General features: G+C 42.3%; 1 protein-coding gene across 7 annotated transcripts in view; it reads left to right on the forward strand.

Moving 5' to 3' along the window:
- Positions 1–7054, forward strand: part of PDE4D (phosphodiesterase 4D) — a 688956-nt gene extending 681902 nt beyond the window's left edge. For all 7 annotated transcript variants that reach the window (XM_057743087.1, XM_057743118.1, XM_057743095.1 and 4 more), the window contains 3 exons: positions 605–727; positions 1203–1385; positions 2106–7054. In XM_057743087.1, coding sequence (XP_057599070.1) covers positions 605–727; positions 1203–1385; positions 2106–2528 — 729 coding nt within the window. In that variant the 3' untranslated portion in view covers positions 2529–7054. The remainder of the gene's footprint in view (positions 1–604; positions 728–1202; positions 1386–2105) is intronic.
- The last annotated feature ends 8218 nt before the right edge of the window (positions 7055–15272 follow it).

Raw genomic sequence — 15272 nt, forward strand, 5'->3', positions numbered from 1 at the left:
CCAGTGCCTAATGTTTCTGTGTATTGCACACATTTATCTGGGCTTCCAGGGAACATGACAGCAAAGGGGAAAAGATTCTGCCCCAAGAAGTAGTAAAGGATTCCCACACATGGCTGTTAGATGACAGAGTGGTTTTCCATTTCTTCTCACGTTCTCCATGATATTTTCATGTGCAAATTCTGACTTTTTTCCTCTGGACGTTTTTTTTTTTTAATTATTAAAATACTCTTTGTCGGCACTTCCCTGATGGTCCAGTGGTTAAGACTCCACCCTTCCACTACAGGGGGCACAGGTTCGATCCCTGGTTCGGGAACTAAGATTCTGCATGCTGTGTGGTACAGCAGAAAGAAAGAGACAGACAGACAGACAGACAGAAAGAAAGAAAAAAGAAAGAAAGAAATTAATCTCTACTGTGTAATATAGCACAGGGAACTCTACTCTCAATACCCTGTAATAGCCTGTATGGGGAAAGAATCTAAAAAAAATAGTGGATATATGTATACGTATAACTGAATCACTTTGCTGTACACCTGAAACTGACACAACATTGGAAATCAACTGTACTCCAATAAAAATTAAAAAAAAATACTCTTTGTCTTTTAAGGTACTTGCAACAGACATGTCAAAGCACATGAATCTACTGGCTGATTTGAAAACTATGGTTGAAACTAAGAAAGTGACAAGTTCTGGAGTTCTTCTTCTTGATAATTACTCTGATAGGATTCAGGTAAAGCATTTGAATTTGCTCTGTGTCTGCATGTTCGTGTGTGTACACACGTGTCTGTGTGTCTAGCTTAGATGTCTCCTTTTTCCCAGCTGATAATTTTAGTAGCTATAAGCAGGATTTTTATCCAAATTCTTAATCTTAAGAATTAACCAGATAAAATCCTGTTGGCCTTTTCAAATGGAAATGCGTTTAAAAAAAAAAAAAAAGTAACATCCCACAAAACCAACCGCTTAAGCAGCTCTGAATTTAATCAGCCGTGCACATAAACAGTTTCTCTTATGATACTTAGATGAAGTAGAAGTGGCATAATTTGGGACTATTTATACAGGTGTGAACCGCACACAGACACATCATGGTCGAGCTGTCTGGAATGACTCTTACCCTACATGTATTTTTAAGTGTCACAGTCACCTGATGTGAATTTCTAGTAAAAAAGGAGCAGGTGCTACATAGAGAATGCATTGGTCTGTTTTAGGTCCTTCAGAACATGGTGCATTGTGCCGACCTGAGCAATCCCACCAAGCCTCTCCAGCTGTACCGCCAGTGGACGGACCGCATCATGGAGGAGTTCTTCCGCCAGGGGGACCGAGAGAGGGAGCGGGGCATGGAGATAAGCCCCATGTGTGACAAGCACAACGCATCTGTGGAAAAATCACAGGTGATGCCTTAAGGATACAGCTTTCAGAGAGAACACAACTACATGGAACGTTTGGTTACTTCGTATGCATGTCACACAGTATTTTACTGGGTTTTCTTAATTACTTTCTGACAAGCTCAATTTCCACCTTAGTGTTTGCAAGCCAAAAAATTCTTTGATTCTTAGAATTTATATTCATATAGTCATATATACATTCATAGGACAGTATATTCATTCATCATGACTACTCATATAGTATATTCATATGTGTAAAATCATTTCAGCTATCTCAGTTCGTAAGTGAATAAATTTCTATGAATCCACAAAGAGTACAGGGCATGACTTCGGTTGTCAGAATTCACCTATAAATGGGCTGTTCTAAAGTCCAGGCCTCACGCCAAGCCCTGCCATGTAAACAACGAGATTTTTTACGTCACAAACATACTCTTGGACTCAGATGTCTGAAAGCTGGTTTTCACCAGCTAGTAACACTTTTTTATACAGTCTGCTAACCTAAAATAGTGACTGTTTTACCAAACTAAGGTTAGCAGTCTTCGGTTCAGCGTTACATTTGCAAAGCATATTATATTTTATATATTTTCATGTAAATTCTTTATATCATATATAAAAATTCAATTCAACATATAAATTAGTTACCTCTGTGGGATCTTACTAACCTTTTCCATTGTTCCTTAGTCCCAAGTCCTGTACTCAAATGGGATTTTTTTTTTTTTTAATCAGGTGGGCTTCATAGACTACATTGTTCATCCTCTCTGGGAGACGTGGGCAGACCTGGTCCATCCTGACGCGCAGGACATTTTGGACACTTTGGAGGACAATCGTGAGTGGTACCAGAGCACAATTCCTCAGAGCCCCTCCCCGGCGCCGGATGACCAGGAGGAGGGCCGGCAGGGTCAAACCGAGAAGTTCCAGTTTGAACTGACTTTAGAGGAAGACGGCGAGTCGGACACCGAGAAGGACAGTGGGAGTCAAGTGGAAGAAGACACTAGCTGCAGTGACTCCAAGACGCTCTGCACGCAAGACTCGGAGTCCACCGAGATCCCCCTGGACGAGCAGGTGGAAGAGGAAGCCGTGGGGGATGGGGAGGAGGAGGAGAGCCAGCCCGAGGCCTGTGTCATCGGAGATCACTCTCCTGACACGTAACAGGGCAGAGACTTCCACGCCTTTTGTTTGTGTTTTTTGTTTTTTTAAGTAGAAACGTTGTTTCCAAAGTGCATGTCACATGCCACAACCACGGTCACACCTCACTGTCATCTGCCAGGACGTTTGTGGAACAAAATTGACCTTGACGACTCAGTCTGGCACTCAGGAATATCGTCACCAGTTTCTTCACCTCCATGTCATCAGAACGAGGAGGATATTTTCGCGAACAGCAGTGTCACAAGATGGCAGCTCACTTGAGCTGGAGAAGCAGAGAAAATCAACTCCAGAGTGTTTTCTAGGGAGTGTGGCTCATCAGGCAGCCCCAGAGTTGAGATGGTGTGGGGGTTCTTTTCTTTTTATTTGTCGGCAATATTTTCAGCAGAAAGAAGGCATTACATGGACGGAGTGACCTAATGGGTGAAGCAACAAATGGGTCAGGAACAGGACACAGTGTGAAGCTGTTACCAGGAAGAAGAAGAGCCACAGAAATTGCATAATTTTCTAATTTCAAGTCTTCCTGATACCTGACTGAATAGTGTGGTTCAGTGAGCTGCACTGACCTCTACATTTTGTATGATATGTAAAACAGATTTTTTGTAGAGCTTACTTTTATTATTAAATGTATTGAGGTATTATATTTAAAAAACTACGTTCAGAACTTCATCTGCCACTGGTTATTTTTTTCTAAGGAGTAACTTGCAAGTTTTCAGTACAAATCTGTGCTACACTGGATAATTTACGAATTTTTCTTGCACTTTAGACTTCATAGCAATTAACTGATTTGTAGTGACCCATTGTTTTATATACCAATGACTTCCATATTTTAAAAAACAAAAATTGATTTTCTGTTGCAGGAAACCCTTTTTGTAGGTCTTCGTTTACTGGCTTTCTGTTTCACTCTTTTCAGACACGCAGAGTTGCTCCCCGCTGACATTTCTCTTCACCGTGTGCACAGTGAATGCTTGTTCCATGATACTTTGATGTGCATTCTGTCTAATATGTCTCCAGCCTCATGGACAATCAGTCATCAGTTGGTGTTGTCTGAAGCCAGTGAGAGATATATAAATACCCAGTAGCTAAAATGGTCAGTCATTTTTAGATATTTTCCTACGTATATTTTCCTGATAACTTTTTGCTGTGGCAATAGACCCTCATTTCACAAGTGCATGTCTTTGTAATAACCCACGCATTTCATGCTCATTTTTATTGTTTTCACAGTCAGTTATAGTAAGAAGAACTTTTTCCCCTTGTGCTGCTTCATTATATTTAGTGTGTGTTTGAACCTCTGCCCACATTTACTGCGTGGGGTCTTATCAAATTTATCACCACCGTTCTGATGGATGCAAAGAACAGGTAGTCATGTTAGAGTTAGCATTCTTTTCTGCCATGAGGTCATATATAATGACTAGCTTTTACTTCTGATTTACAAAGGAAAGTTAACAGCTAGCTAGGTAATTTTTTAACAATATTAGCAGAATATATTAATGAACACCAGTACAATGAATGCGCCTTTGTTTCTATGATTTCATCATGGGATTAAGAACTGTGTGGGGAATATTCCCAAGAAGTGATTTTAAGTGTAGCAATGACTCTTCCTTAAAGGACAGCCACGTAACACGTAGCACTTACTTAATCAGTTATCAGTGATCCATAAGTGTGTCTTGTGGAGGAGAACGTCTTTAAATACACTGACAGAAAGAAGCTGATGGTGCCCTTGGCGCCAGGGATTTGGCAGCATAATGCCATTTTAAAATATTGGGTTGGATAAGAAGATTCTGCCCAAGTCAAACATTAGAGGTCACTCTTGGCTGAATTTAGCATCAAGAAATGTATTACAGTCTTAGAGACCGATTCCCAGTATTTACCTTCAATTGGCATCTTGGGGCATTTATTTAGTTTCAACTTCCTTCCCATTTCAGCTCTTAATAAAGTGTTTACCTTCTCTGTGAGGAGTTTGGAGCCCAAATGATCATTTTTCACAGGGATATCCAAGAACTCAGGCAGAGGCTAAAAGAGTATCTGACCAAATGGAAAATAAATAAAACACTAAATATAATTGTAACCCTGAAAAACATTTACATTGGGGATGTCAAAAGGAGCCATCTGGGGACTAATCACTAAGTCAGCAGCCAGGGAAATGACCCAAGCTGAGGATTCTCAGTGATTTAATCTGCTGAGATCCACTGATGCTTAGAAACTTGCACAGAAAAATTACGTAGCTCTTATCTTTCACACAGAGCACAGGATAGGAATCGACCAATTAATTATCAGATTTCCACTTTCCTTCCCCTGTAAAAATCAGACAGTAATCTTTCAAATAAAGTCTTATGTTTGGCAAGTGGTTTCACAAGAATGTTTGGAAACTTTTTCCGTTTTAATTTTATTTGTCCCTGATGGAGGTCTAGAAGAAAAGGCAAAGAATCTAGGGTTTCTTCCTTTTTCCAAAATATTCTCATTCCCTCCCTTCCCCAGTGCTTGGTATTTCCCCCACAGAGTGCCTAGAATCTTAATAATGAAAAAAAAAATTAAAACAGCAATATGTCACAAATCCAGACCTGAAAAGGTTTATAACTGCACTAAAAAAGAGAGGCTTTTTTTCAATTTGTTGGTTTTTAATCGTCACATGTTGTGAAGATATCCACTGATGGACAATCAAATTGTAGAAAAGACATAATATCCAAAAGACAGGGACTAGTGCACTGTATAATCTACTTCTCCTCGCCCTTCTCTCTTGCCAAAGTGTGCTTCAGAATTATACACTGCTTTAAAAAGAATATCCTTTTACAAGTGGCTTTACATTTCCTAAAATGCCGTGAGAAAATGCAATATCTGGGTACTGTATGGGGGAGAAAATGTCCAAGTTTGCTTAAAACCAGTACATTTCAGCTTGCAAGTTACTAAACACAATAATGCTATTTTAATTTTCTTTTCTTTTATGACACTTAAAATTCGCAAGAAAATAATGTAGATAGAACAAATTGCAGACAAGGAAAAAAAAACTTGAATGAAGTGGATTTTACAGAAAGCTTTATGATACTTTTTGAATGCATTATTTATTTTTTGTGCCATGCATTTTTTTTCTCACCAAATGACCTTACCTGTAATACAGTCTTGTTTGTCTGTTTACAACCATGTATTTATTGTAATGTACATACTGTAATGTTAATTGTAAATTATCAGTTCTTATTAAAACATCATCCCGCAATGGGATGGTGTTGATATATTTAGAAACTCTTGGTGAGAGAATGAATGGTGTGTATACATACTCCTTGTACATTTTCTTTTCTTCTATAAAATAGTCTTGTCACCTTAGAGCTTGTTTATGGAAGATTCAAGAAAACTATAAAATACAAAAGGTATATAAAATTAAAAAAACATAGCTGCAGGTCTTTGGTTCCAGGGCTGTGCCTTAACTTTAACCGATATTTTCTTCTGTTTTGCTGCATTTGAAAGTAAGGTAAGGGTGTGGCTAGGGCTGGGCATTTTACATCTGAGCTTTGAATCAGTTGGATTTCCAGCAATAGCTGGATTTTCACAGAACCACGGACAACATCTGGAGCATTCTGAGGCCCTTTTGAGAGACAAACCCTTAAGAACTTCTTGCCATGAAGCAGCATGGCATGTATGATGCTGGTTTTCCCTATCAGATCCTGAGCGACTTCAGTCAGCTACATTTGATTTTTTATTTTCAAACACTACTGGGAAAATATATTCTTGTCCAGCGATTATCAAAAGTCTTTTTGGCTTCTAGAGCACATGGGCAAATGAACTTGATTTGAAACTAGAGCCATAGGTCACGCGTGTTAGTAATTTATTCCTTGGCTTTCCTGTCATGTTAAGAAAATACATAATATGAAAAAGGTCAGTTTTTTAACCCTGGAATTTTTCTTCAACTGAGATGAACCAAATTTCCTTATGTATGTAAGTCCATATATTTAAACACAAAGTTTTATATGACGCCAATTCACACAGCATAATGGATTCACCATTCTCTAGAATGTTTCTGCAAAATGTACATTGCTTTAGAATTTTTTAATTTAACCTTACACAGCTCCCAAAATCTATGAAAAGTTCACAGTGGCTGATATGGGAACCTCTTTCTACTGCTGCCCAGCCCTTAGGACGTGTGGCTTACTGAAAGGAGAGATTCTTTTCCTAGGAAAAATGAGCCTCCTTTTATTTTATTTCTTTTATTTTCTTTTCCTTTTCCTTTTTTTTTTTTTTTTTTGACACAAACTGTAGATTTTAGCAGCCCTGGCCCAAAGGAATTTGATTACTTTTGTTTTAAACAGTACAACGGGGACACTATAATTACAAAAAAAAAAAAATCCCTACTGATTTCAGTTGTTTTTAATTTGATTTCTTTGGATATGTTTTCAGAGTGGTAAATTGTGTGTAAGCATTACAAATGATGATTCTTTTAGTGGTTTCTTAGCCTCTCTTACAGCCCATGGGGATAGTACTGTACATCAATACCTTCATATGAAATTTTTATATGCAATGGAAATAAAAGCATGGGTTGATTCTGCCTATTTATGACTCGATCTTTTACAAATAAAAGATTATTCATTGTAACCTGTAGTTCAGTCAGCACAGGTTTCCAGGGGCCACGAAGATCGTTAAGGTGGGGTAAAGGATAGTGACATCATTACTATTGATATTCACAATCCAGTGAAACCTAATTGTGTAGATTAATCTTGCTACAGAAAAAGAAAAAAGGCCAAAATTATGTAGATGGCCTATAGCATTAAGCACAGTGTTTTGTAAACAGCCTTGAGAAGGGGACTTCTCTGAGAATTCTGGCATACTGGAAGTTATGCACGTACCCAACAATAATTTTCTGGGTCCCAACTCTGCAAATGACAAGGTTGTAAGGATTTAGCAGTGAACAAGACATAATTTCTGTTTTTGTGATCTTACGGTCTAGAAGGGACAAAGGCATTGAATACTCCCATACACGGTGTCGTAAGTGTCCTCAGTACAGCAGAGACGCTCAGGTGCTGTGATTGAGCAGGAACCTGGCCTTGGTCTCTTCTGGAGGACCAGAGGCTTTCTGCAGGGAGTGATTTGGGGCTGAGCTGTGAAGGATCCTGAGAGGTAACTTGTTGATGCAAAGAGGAGTGTCCAGACAGAGAAAACTTCAATTGCAAAAGCCCTGAGGTGCACATGAGTTCCAGACCCCCGGAGAAATGGAAGGAGAGCACTCCTGCTCCACAGCTCTTCATCCCCTCACCCTGCCTTCTTTCCTTTATAACACTTGTCACAAATTGACAGGTGTATGTTTGTCCCTCTCTCCCAGCAGAACACAGATTCGTGAGAGTAGAGTCTTTGCTCACTGGTGTATCCCTCACACCTAAAGTGATGCCTGGTACACAGTAGGTGTTTAATATTTGTTGAATATAGCCACCAGATTGATACTGGATATAATTCAATCTGGTGGTCAATACATTTAGGGTTGTTACCATAAAAACATTCTGGTGGTTTTTTACTGTTGAGCTTAAGATCCTGGATAAAGAGAGTTTACCGTTTTCTATCCTGTTGCTAACTAATGACTGCCTCTTCCTCACAAATTCTCCCTTTTTGTTCCTGAATGTCAGAAAATCAGTTTTCATGATGAGGAGAGTAAAGAAATCAGCAAAGGTTTAATCCCTAAATCTTCACTAGTAGAATAAGGTAAATTAAATGAAATAATTGTGCTTAGCGTCAACACCTCAGGGAATAACAGCAACTGCAGCCAGAAGATGCCCGATCGTCCCTTCTAGGAATGCTTGAGCTAAACCCAAGTTCCCTTCCTCAGTCCATGACCCTAAAGTGAGACTATGGGACAAAGGAACAAGCTGCTTTCTTTTCCCCACCCAGCCCCCCATGTTGATTTAGGCCAATTTGGGTGTGTTGAGCCCACCTAAGTTTAGGTCTTTGATCTGGAAACATCTCCTCAGGTACACAACTTTGAATCCACAACAGCAAACATTCCATGGAAAAAAAGAAAACCATCTTCCCTGTCGCCAGAGAGCACCACCCCCAGCAGGAATGCACTTACTTACAGAGCCTTGTTTTAAAGGAATGTCACCTGTGCTTTCCCAGCTTTCTGATTGGGGGCTGTTTCTTTTGCTGCTATTCTCATATCTGCAAACATGCAATGTCAGACTTAGTGCAATGGGTATAAATCTCAGCCCAGGCACTCAAGTGTGCAGGATACACTGCTTGTTTTATTTGTATCCATTAATGTGGGCTCTAGGTCTCCATCCTACTACAGTCTTGGGAGTTTCCACCTCTGTCTTTATTAGCGCATCTTCCTCCCTCCCAATATAAAAGGGCTCTCACCTGCAGCTGAGCAGAAGCACTTTGCCTCGGTGTTGTCCAGGCTGCAGCGGTTCCTTACAGTTTCTGGGATCTTTGCTTCCTTGCCACGCATGTGGTGTCTTCTGAGGCTGGGAACCCAGGTTTGGGGGTCCTACGTCCTTCCGCCCACCATGGATGCGAAGAATACCGCCCTCCCAAGATCCAGAGCCACTCCCCGAGATAGTCCAAAAAAAGACACACCTAGACAATTCCTCTGAGAGCTGGCCACAGTCATTAGGACCCTAGCCACAAATGAAGTGCAACCCATTTCCTGTCCAGCCATAGATGAGCTGCAAATGGAGTGCAACTCACATTTGTGTCCGGCCGTATTTCTGGGCCCCCAACCGGACGGTTGAGCTGCCTGCACACGTAAGAACCTACAACCTGCGTGCCCCGGGCAGGCAGAGAGCCACGCCAAGCTGGCCGGACACAAAACAAGGAGGCAACGGCTGTTCCTGGGAGAGAAAGGATCCAAGACCAAGGGCTCAGGCTTTGGAAAGGAAGGGAAAACTTGACATTGTACCTTTCTCAATGAAGCACTGCAGAGATCTGAGAGAGCGGTAAGAATTCTCACCCTGCCTTGGCTTCTGCTGGTTTCCCTAGCATCCCATCTGCAGGCTCCAAAGAGAGTGGGCTTTTGAGTAGAGAGTGTAGCCCTGCGTCTACGAGAACTTGACAAGGTTTTTCATTAATTTTAATTTTAGCTTCCCTTAGGCTGTGGAAGGAAGTAATTGATAGCAGTTAACTGGAGAATCTCTGGAAGTCTGGTCAGCCCTGGGAGGGGCCCTCTTTCGAGGGTAGATATGGGGGCGTTCAAGTTGGTGTGGAAGGGTTTGACAAAACCTTTTTGCCAGTGTCCTAAGTGAATGCAGATTAGACGATTTCTGAGCAGTGTTTTGCAGGTGGACCTCAGGAGGGTGCAGTGAGGGAAGCCCAGGTGTTCTAGGTTTCTGGCATGAAGGTGTTGCAGCTGTAAGGTAACTAACTTAGCGGACTTTTACGCTCTTCTGGTGTCTTCAGACAGGAAAAGCCATTTCGTGGAGGCTTAGTGAGTACCCAGGTAAAGGAGGGTAGAGGCGGGCTGTAGGAGTCACCTCGTCTTTCAGTGTTTTGTCTTAGGCACCGCTTTGGTCTTTAATTTTTCATTAGCCTTTTACAGTGACTCTTTCAATGAAGCTTTTTTGGAATCTTGAAGCTTTTGGAGGCTTTGCCTGCCAGTTAAAATAGATATCCCCTTTGTTGGTTTGGGAACCCTTGCTTTCAGGTGCACTTCTTAAGTGAACCATCTTGTCTAATTGGAACGTTCCCCATGATGGCCATTGTAATTCTACGTTGTCTTAGTAAGATTTTGCCATCTTTGTAGAGATCTACAGCTTCCTGGACCACAGTTCTTAGACATAAAATAAGCAGGTGTGCCGGGAGGTGGCAGCTCAGTTCTTCGAAACTTGAGGATCCTGTAACTTGAGCTAAGCCTTGGGTCTCTCGGAGCCAAATTAATATCTAAGGGGGATGTGCTCCTGGGTTGGGGCTTTTATGGTGTTTTACAGTGTACCTCCTTGCCGAAAACGGTTTAAAAATGATGAAAGAAGACAATTTGTGTTGTACGAATGGAGAACTGCCCAAAGGGTCAGCAAGCAAGAAGCTTTTATAGGATAAAGCATAAAGAACAAGGAAGAGACAAATAGAGAATATCTGCTTGGCTGGGGACGAATAGTCAACCTCGTCTGGGGTGAGAAGCCATAGGGGGCCTGGTCTTTGGGGATTAGCTGACTGGATATACTGTGTTTCTGATAAAAAGGAGCATTTACAGAAGCACAAAAGTTATATGAGTTTTGATTTGTTGGTGCGGCATCTCAGGCAGGAGCCGCTCCATCTTGGGCTTAGAAATTTATTTCAGCAGTATTTTGTACATATTCCTAGATTAGATATGTACATGCCCCTCACTGGATTGTGAGATTTTGAAGAAAATGTTTTCCTTTTGGCCTGGCTGGTAAAGATTTAAGTTAAGATGTCAATATGTGCCCATTCTTTCTCCTTTAATACCAGCACTCCTCAAAATGTGGTCCTTGAACTGACATCAGAATCAGCTAGGCTCTTGTTAGAAATGCAGATGATCAAGCCCCAACTCAGATCTCGGGAATAAGAATCTCTAGGGGTGGGTCCCAGAATCTGTCTTTTAACAAGTCGTCCTGTTATTCTTATGCGCCATGAGAAACACTGTTCAAGACCTCTTGGGGTTGTTTTTTCCTCTTTTGGCTTTGCAAAAACAGAAGTAATCTCAACCCCCTTTCTAATTCATTGCATTTACTCAAAGGGATGCATGTTACTACAGGAGTTTCAACAGGTGATGTGGTGACCACTAATAGCAATTGGAGGAATGGTAGAAACACATGTGTAATGAGCCAGTTTCCATCAAGCAGGGAAGGAACAGTGAAGCCAGCTATTGACTCTTTTCAGTAGCAGAAGAAACCTCAGGTGGGCTGTTGCCATCACGACATTTATTGACATCATACAGGTTCTGGACCCAATTTCAATGTGGAGGCTGGGAGCAAGTTTTTCACACCAACAAGCAATTCTCTGACACCAGCTGGGGGTCCTACAGGTCACCTTAATTCTGGCACTGTCCACCTGGAGATTCCACATGTTAAGAGCTCAGTACTTACTAGAAGACACCCACCCTCACCCCTCCATCCCCGCCTCCTTCATTTCAGAGGCCAGTGGCAAACTCAGGTTGTTACCTGCGCTTCTGCCCTGCTAGTTATAGATCAGGGGTGCCAGCGACACCCTCATCTTGGGTTCCACTAATTTGCTAGAGTGGCTCAGAGAAACATTTTACTTACTAGATCACTGGCTTATTAAGAGATATCACTGAAGAATAGCCAGATAGAAGAGATACATAGGGCAAGATATGGGGAAAGGGCAGAAGCTTCCACGCCCTCTCCAAGCGTGCCACTCTTCCCAAATCTACAGTGTTCACCAGCCTGGAATTTCTTCGAGCCCCAGCCTTTAATTTCTTTATGGGGGTTTCACAAGTATGACTGAGTAAGTTATTGGCCATAGGAGACGGAGTCCACCTCCAGCCCCTCTCCCTGGAGGTCAGGGCGTGGGACGGAAGGTTCCAACCCTCTCATCATGTGGTTTGTCCCTCTGATAACCAGCCCCCATCCTCAGGTGTTTTCCAAGCCACTGTTAATAAAAGACAATTTTATCACTCTCAACGCTTAGGAAATCCCAAGGGTGCTCAGCGCTTTATACCAGAGACTGGGAAGAAGATCAAATATATATTTTTATCATAAATTACAGTATCACAGGTTGGCATGGGTTAAGAGGTGTAAGATTAAAATTTCATTCCAAAAAGAGATAAGACAAAGAAGAGACGATCCCACCCATGTGCTCCCTGCAGGACCAGTCTTATAATAGATGGGGAAGGAGCACCTTCACCCAGGCTTCGGTTGCCCCATTCCAGCTCTCCGTCACACGGTGTGTGCCCCTCTGCTTTGGCAGTTGGGTGAACGTGCACAACACAGGGCTTGAAATCTGGCATCACACGGGACCCCAAAGGGCCCAGGTTACAAGAGGTTAACTTGACCACTGGGAATCCAAAGATGGGAGAGAGCCAGACTGGTCAATATCGTCCCCTCTCTCTGTGGGCTACTCTGAGGCAAGGTTTCTCCTTGAAACCATGGGGACAGTCCCTGTATCCCTATCCAGTGAAAGTCCCTCCCAAGCTGCCTGCAGGGTCTCTTGGCGGCACCTTGGGAGGCAGTAGCCAGCATGGAAACATCACAACAGACTGCTTCCCATCTTTCCTGCTTCCTTTTCTTTTCCTTCCGCTCTTGCTTCTTTTAGCTTTCACCCTTTTTTTCTCACCCCACTGCCTCCCAAATAAACTCCCTTCACTTTGATCTGTGCCTCCAGCTCTGTTTCCTAGAGACCCTGAGCTCCATGCCATCTTTATATTCAGAACAGCAGACGCCAAGTCTGAGTACATGTGTGTGCGCATTGTGTTTAAAATAAGGCCTTTGGATATCACAGGCAGACTGTGCCTTCTTCATCTTGGTTTTCCTATAGCTTAGTTCAGTGTCAGTCATATAGCAGGTGTTCATTAAACAGGAAAAGAATAACGGGGGTTAATTGCCTGGAAGAATGAGGTTGATGATGAAGAATGGATGGGGAGCATTTAAACTGGCCTAGAATGGATTAGAGACTAGATAAACGGGAACTGACACAGTTAAGGGGCCAAAGGCAGCTAGAGGAGAACATGGAACCAACCCAAGTAGAAGTCGAAGGGCTTAATCCCTCTCACTAGAAACAAAGGCTATGGGAAGAGTAAGAGAGATACGGTGGCACCCTTCACCTTCTGGGAAGTCTTCTCGGTACCCACTGTGAAAGGACACTTTGCTTGCCAACTCTGTTACCACCCCTCCACTCCCACTTGCTTCCTGGGGAATGGAAGTTGGGATTTGTTTGGGTCTTATGAGGTCAGGGAATCCTCGGGAAATTCGGCCTCACCTCAGTCCCATAGGCTGATTCTGAGCCTTTTATGGAATTCCTCTGCCCTTGCTAGTGAGTGATTAGGTTAGGACAGGCTTGCAGGGCTGCAGTTCTGGACCATGAGACATAGGTAACTTCTAGGAAAGTCTCCCTCAGTCTTACAAAGGAAGAAAAGGAAGGGACTGTGCTTTGGAGAAGGAAGGGACTGAGCCTTCTGTGGTTGGACTGATATCTTGAGACCTTGAGGGGAATTCTCTGAAGATACAGAGAACATACTAAGGATGACAGAGCTGATGACAGAACCTGAGTCTTTGAAGATGTTTTTGAGCTGCTGAAATAATCAGCGTGACTTCTAAGCTAATCATGTAAGATAATGACCAGTTTTTATAATGTAAGCCATTTCAGTTGGACATTTTGCTACTCAGCCCTGAGCGAATCCTGAGTGACACCTTCACTCTCTGTTCCAGCAATGTGCCAGGACGTCTGGGTGGGGGGAGGCATGCCTGACACAGTGGAAAGACTGGGGCTTTAATCTCTGAATCCTCCTTTTTCTCATTTTAAATCTGGGAACTATGATATTAGAATCTAATTCTTCACAGTGTTATGAAAGCAAAAGAATTAACGTTAATCTCACTATAAATTTTAGACAATACTTTTCAGCTGCAGCTTGTGAGCCATTAATAGATGGTGACGTTAAAAGATGGTTGCATTGAGCACTAAAAATGAAAAGAACTGAAGTGGAACAGAAAATATTGCTGTTGCCACACAAAGTTTAGTCTTCATTCACATGTATAGTTGTACGTGTGTGTGTGTGTGTGTGTGTGTGTGTGTATGTGTGTGTGTGTAGCTGTCAGGTTAAACGTATCTCTTGCTTTAGGTCATGCACAAAAAAGTTTATGAAGCATGGATTTAGAACAAACTCAACGCCTGGGGTGACTGGAGGAACCTGGGTGTCTCACCAGCCCCTTCCCCTGCCAGTTTACTTTCCTTCCACAATTCCAGAATGATTTCTAAAGATAAATAAAAATTCACCAAAAGTGAAGTCCTAGTGAGAACCGTGATAGGGAGCCACTGCTGGTTTTCGGGCAGTGTGGTGGAGCCATGTTCAGGAAGAGAGCCCAGCAGTGACGTTTCAGATTTTGCGGAGAGGAAAATAGAGAGACGGAGTGATTCTAGGTGTATTAGTCAGCGTTCTGCAAAGAAACAGAACCAACAGGGTAGGTAGGTAGGAAGGAAGGTAGGTAGATAGATGATAGATAGATAGATGATAGATAGATAGATAGATGATTGATAGATAGATAGATAGATGATAGATAGATAGAAGCAGAAATTTATTATAGAAATTGGCCCACACAGTTATTGAAGCCAGAAAACTCCATTATCTGCTGTTAGCAAACTGGCAAACCAGAAAAGCCAGCATTTTAATTCAGTCCAAGTCCAAGGGCCTGAGAACCAGGGAACCAGTTGTGAGTCCTGGTCCTAGTTTGAAAGCCTGAGAACCAAAAGGACCAATGTCTGAGGACAGGTGAAGATGGATATTCCAGCTCAAGCAAAGAGAGCAAATTTGCCCTTCTTCTGCGTTTTTGTTCTATGCAGGCTCTCAAAGGAGGGATGATGCCTCACCGGCATCGGTGAGGGCGATCATCTTCACTCAGTCTACTGATTCAAATACCAGTCTCTTTCAGAAATACCCTCACACGCACATGCGTAAGTCTGGGCATCCCTTCGCCCAGTCAAGTTGATACATGAAATTACCCATCACATCTGGCTCTTGAGAACCTGTGATTTCCAGAAGCTTGTTCTAAAAGACTGAAGACATAGCACACCGGCTCAACTGTGTGAGAGGACACAGGCAATTGCACGCTTGGGCACACTGCTTGGAAGTCTCAGCTGAAAGTTAGCTACTGG

The sequence above is a fragment of the Hippopotamus amphibius genome, chromosome 1 (assembly GCF_030028045.1).
Source record: "Hippopotamus amphibius kiboko isolate mHipAmp2 chromosome 1, mHipAmp2.hap2, whole genome shotgun sequence".
NCBI classification, from domain to species: Eukaryota; Metazoa; Chordata; class Mammalia; order Artiodactyla; family Hippopotamidae; genus Hippopotamus; species Hippopotamus amphibius.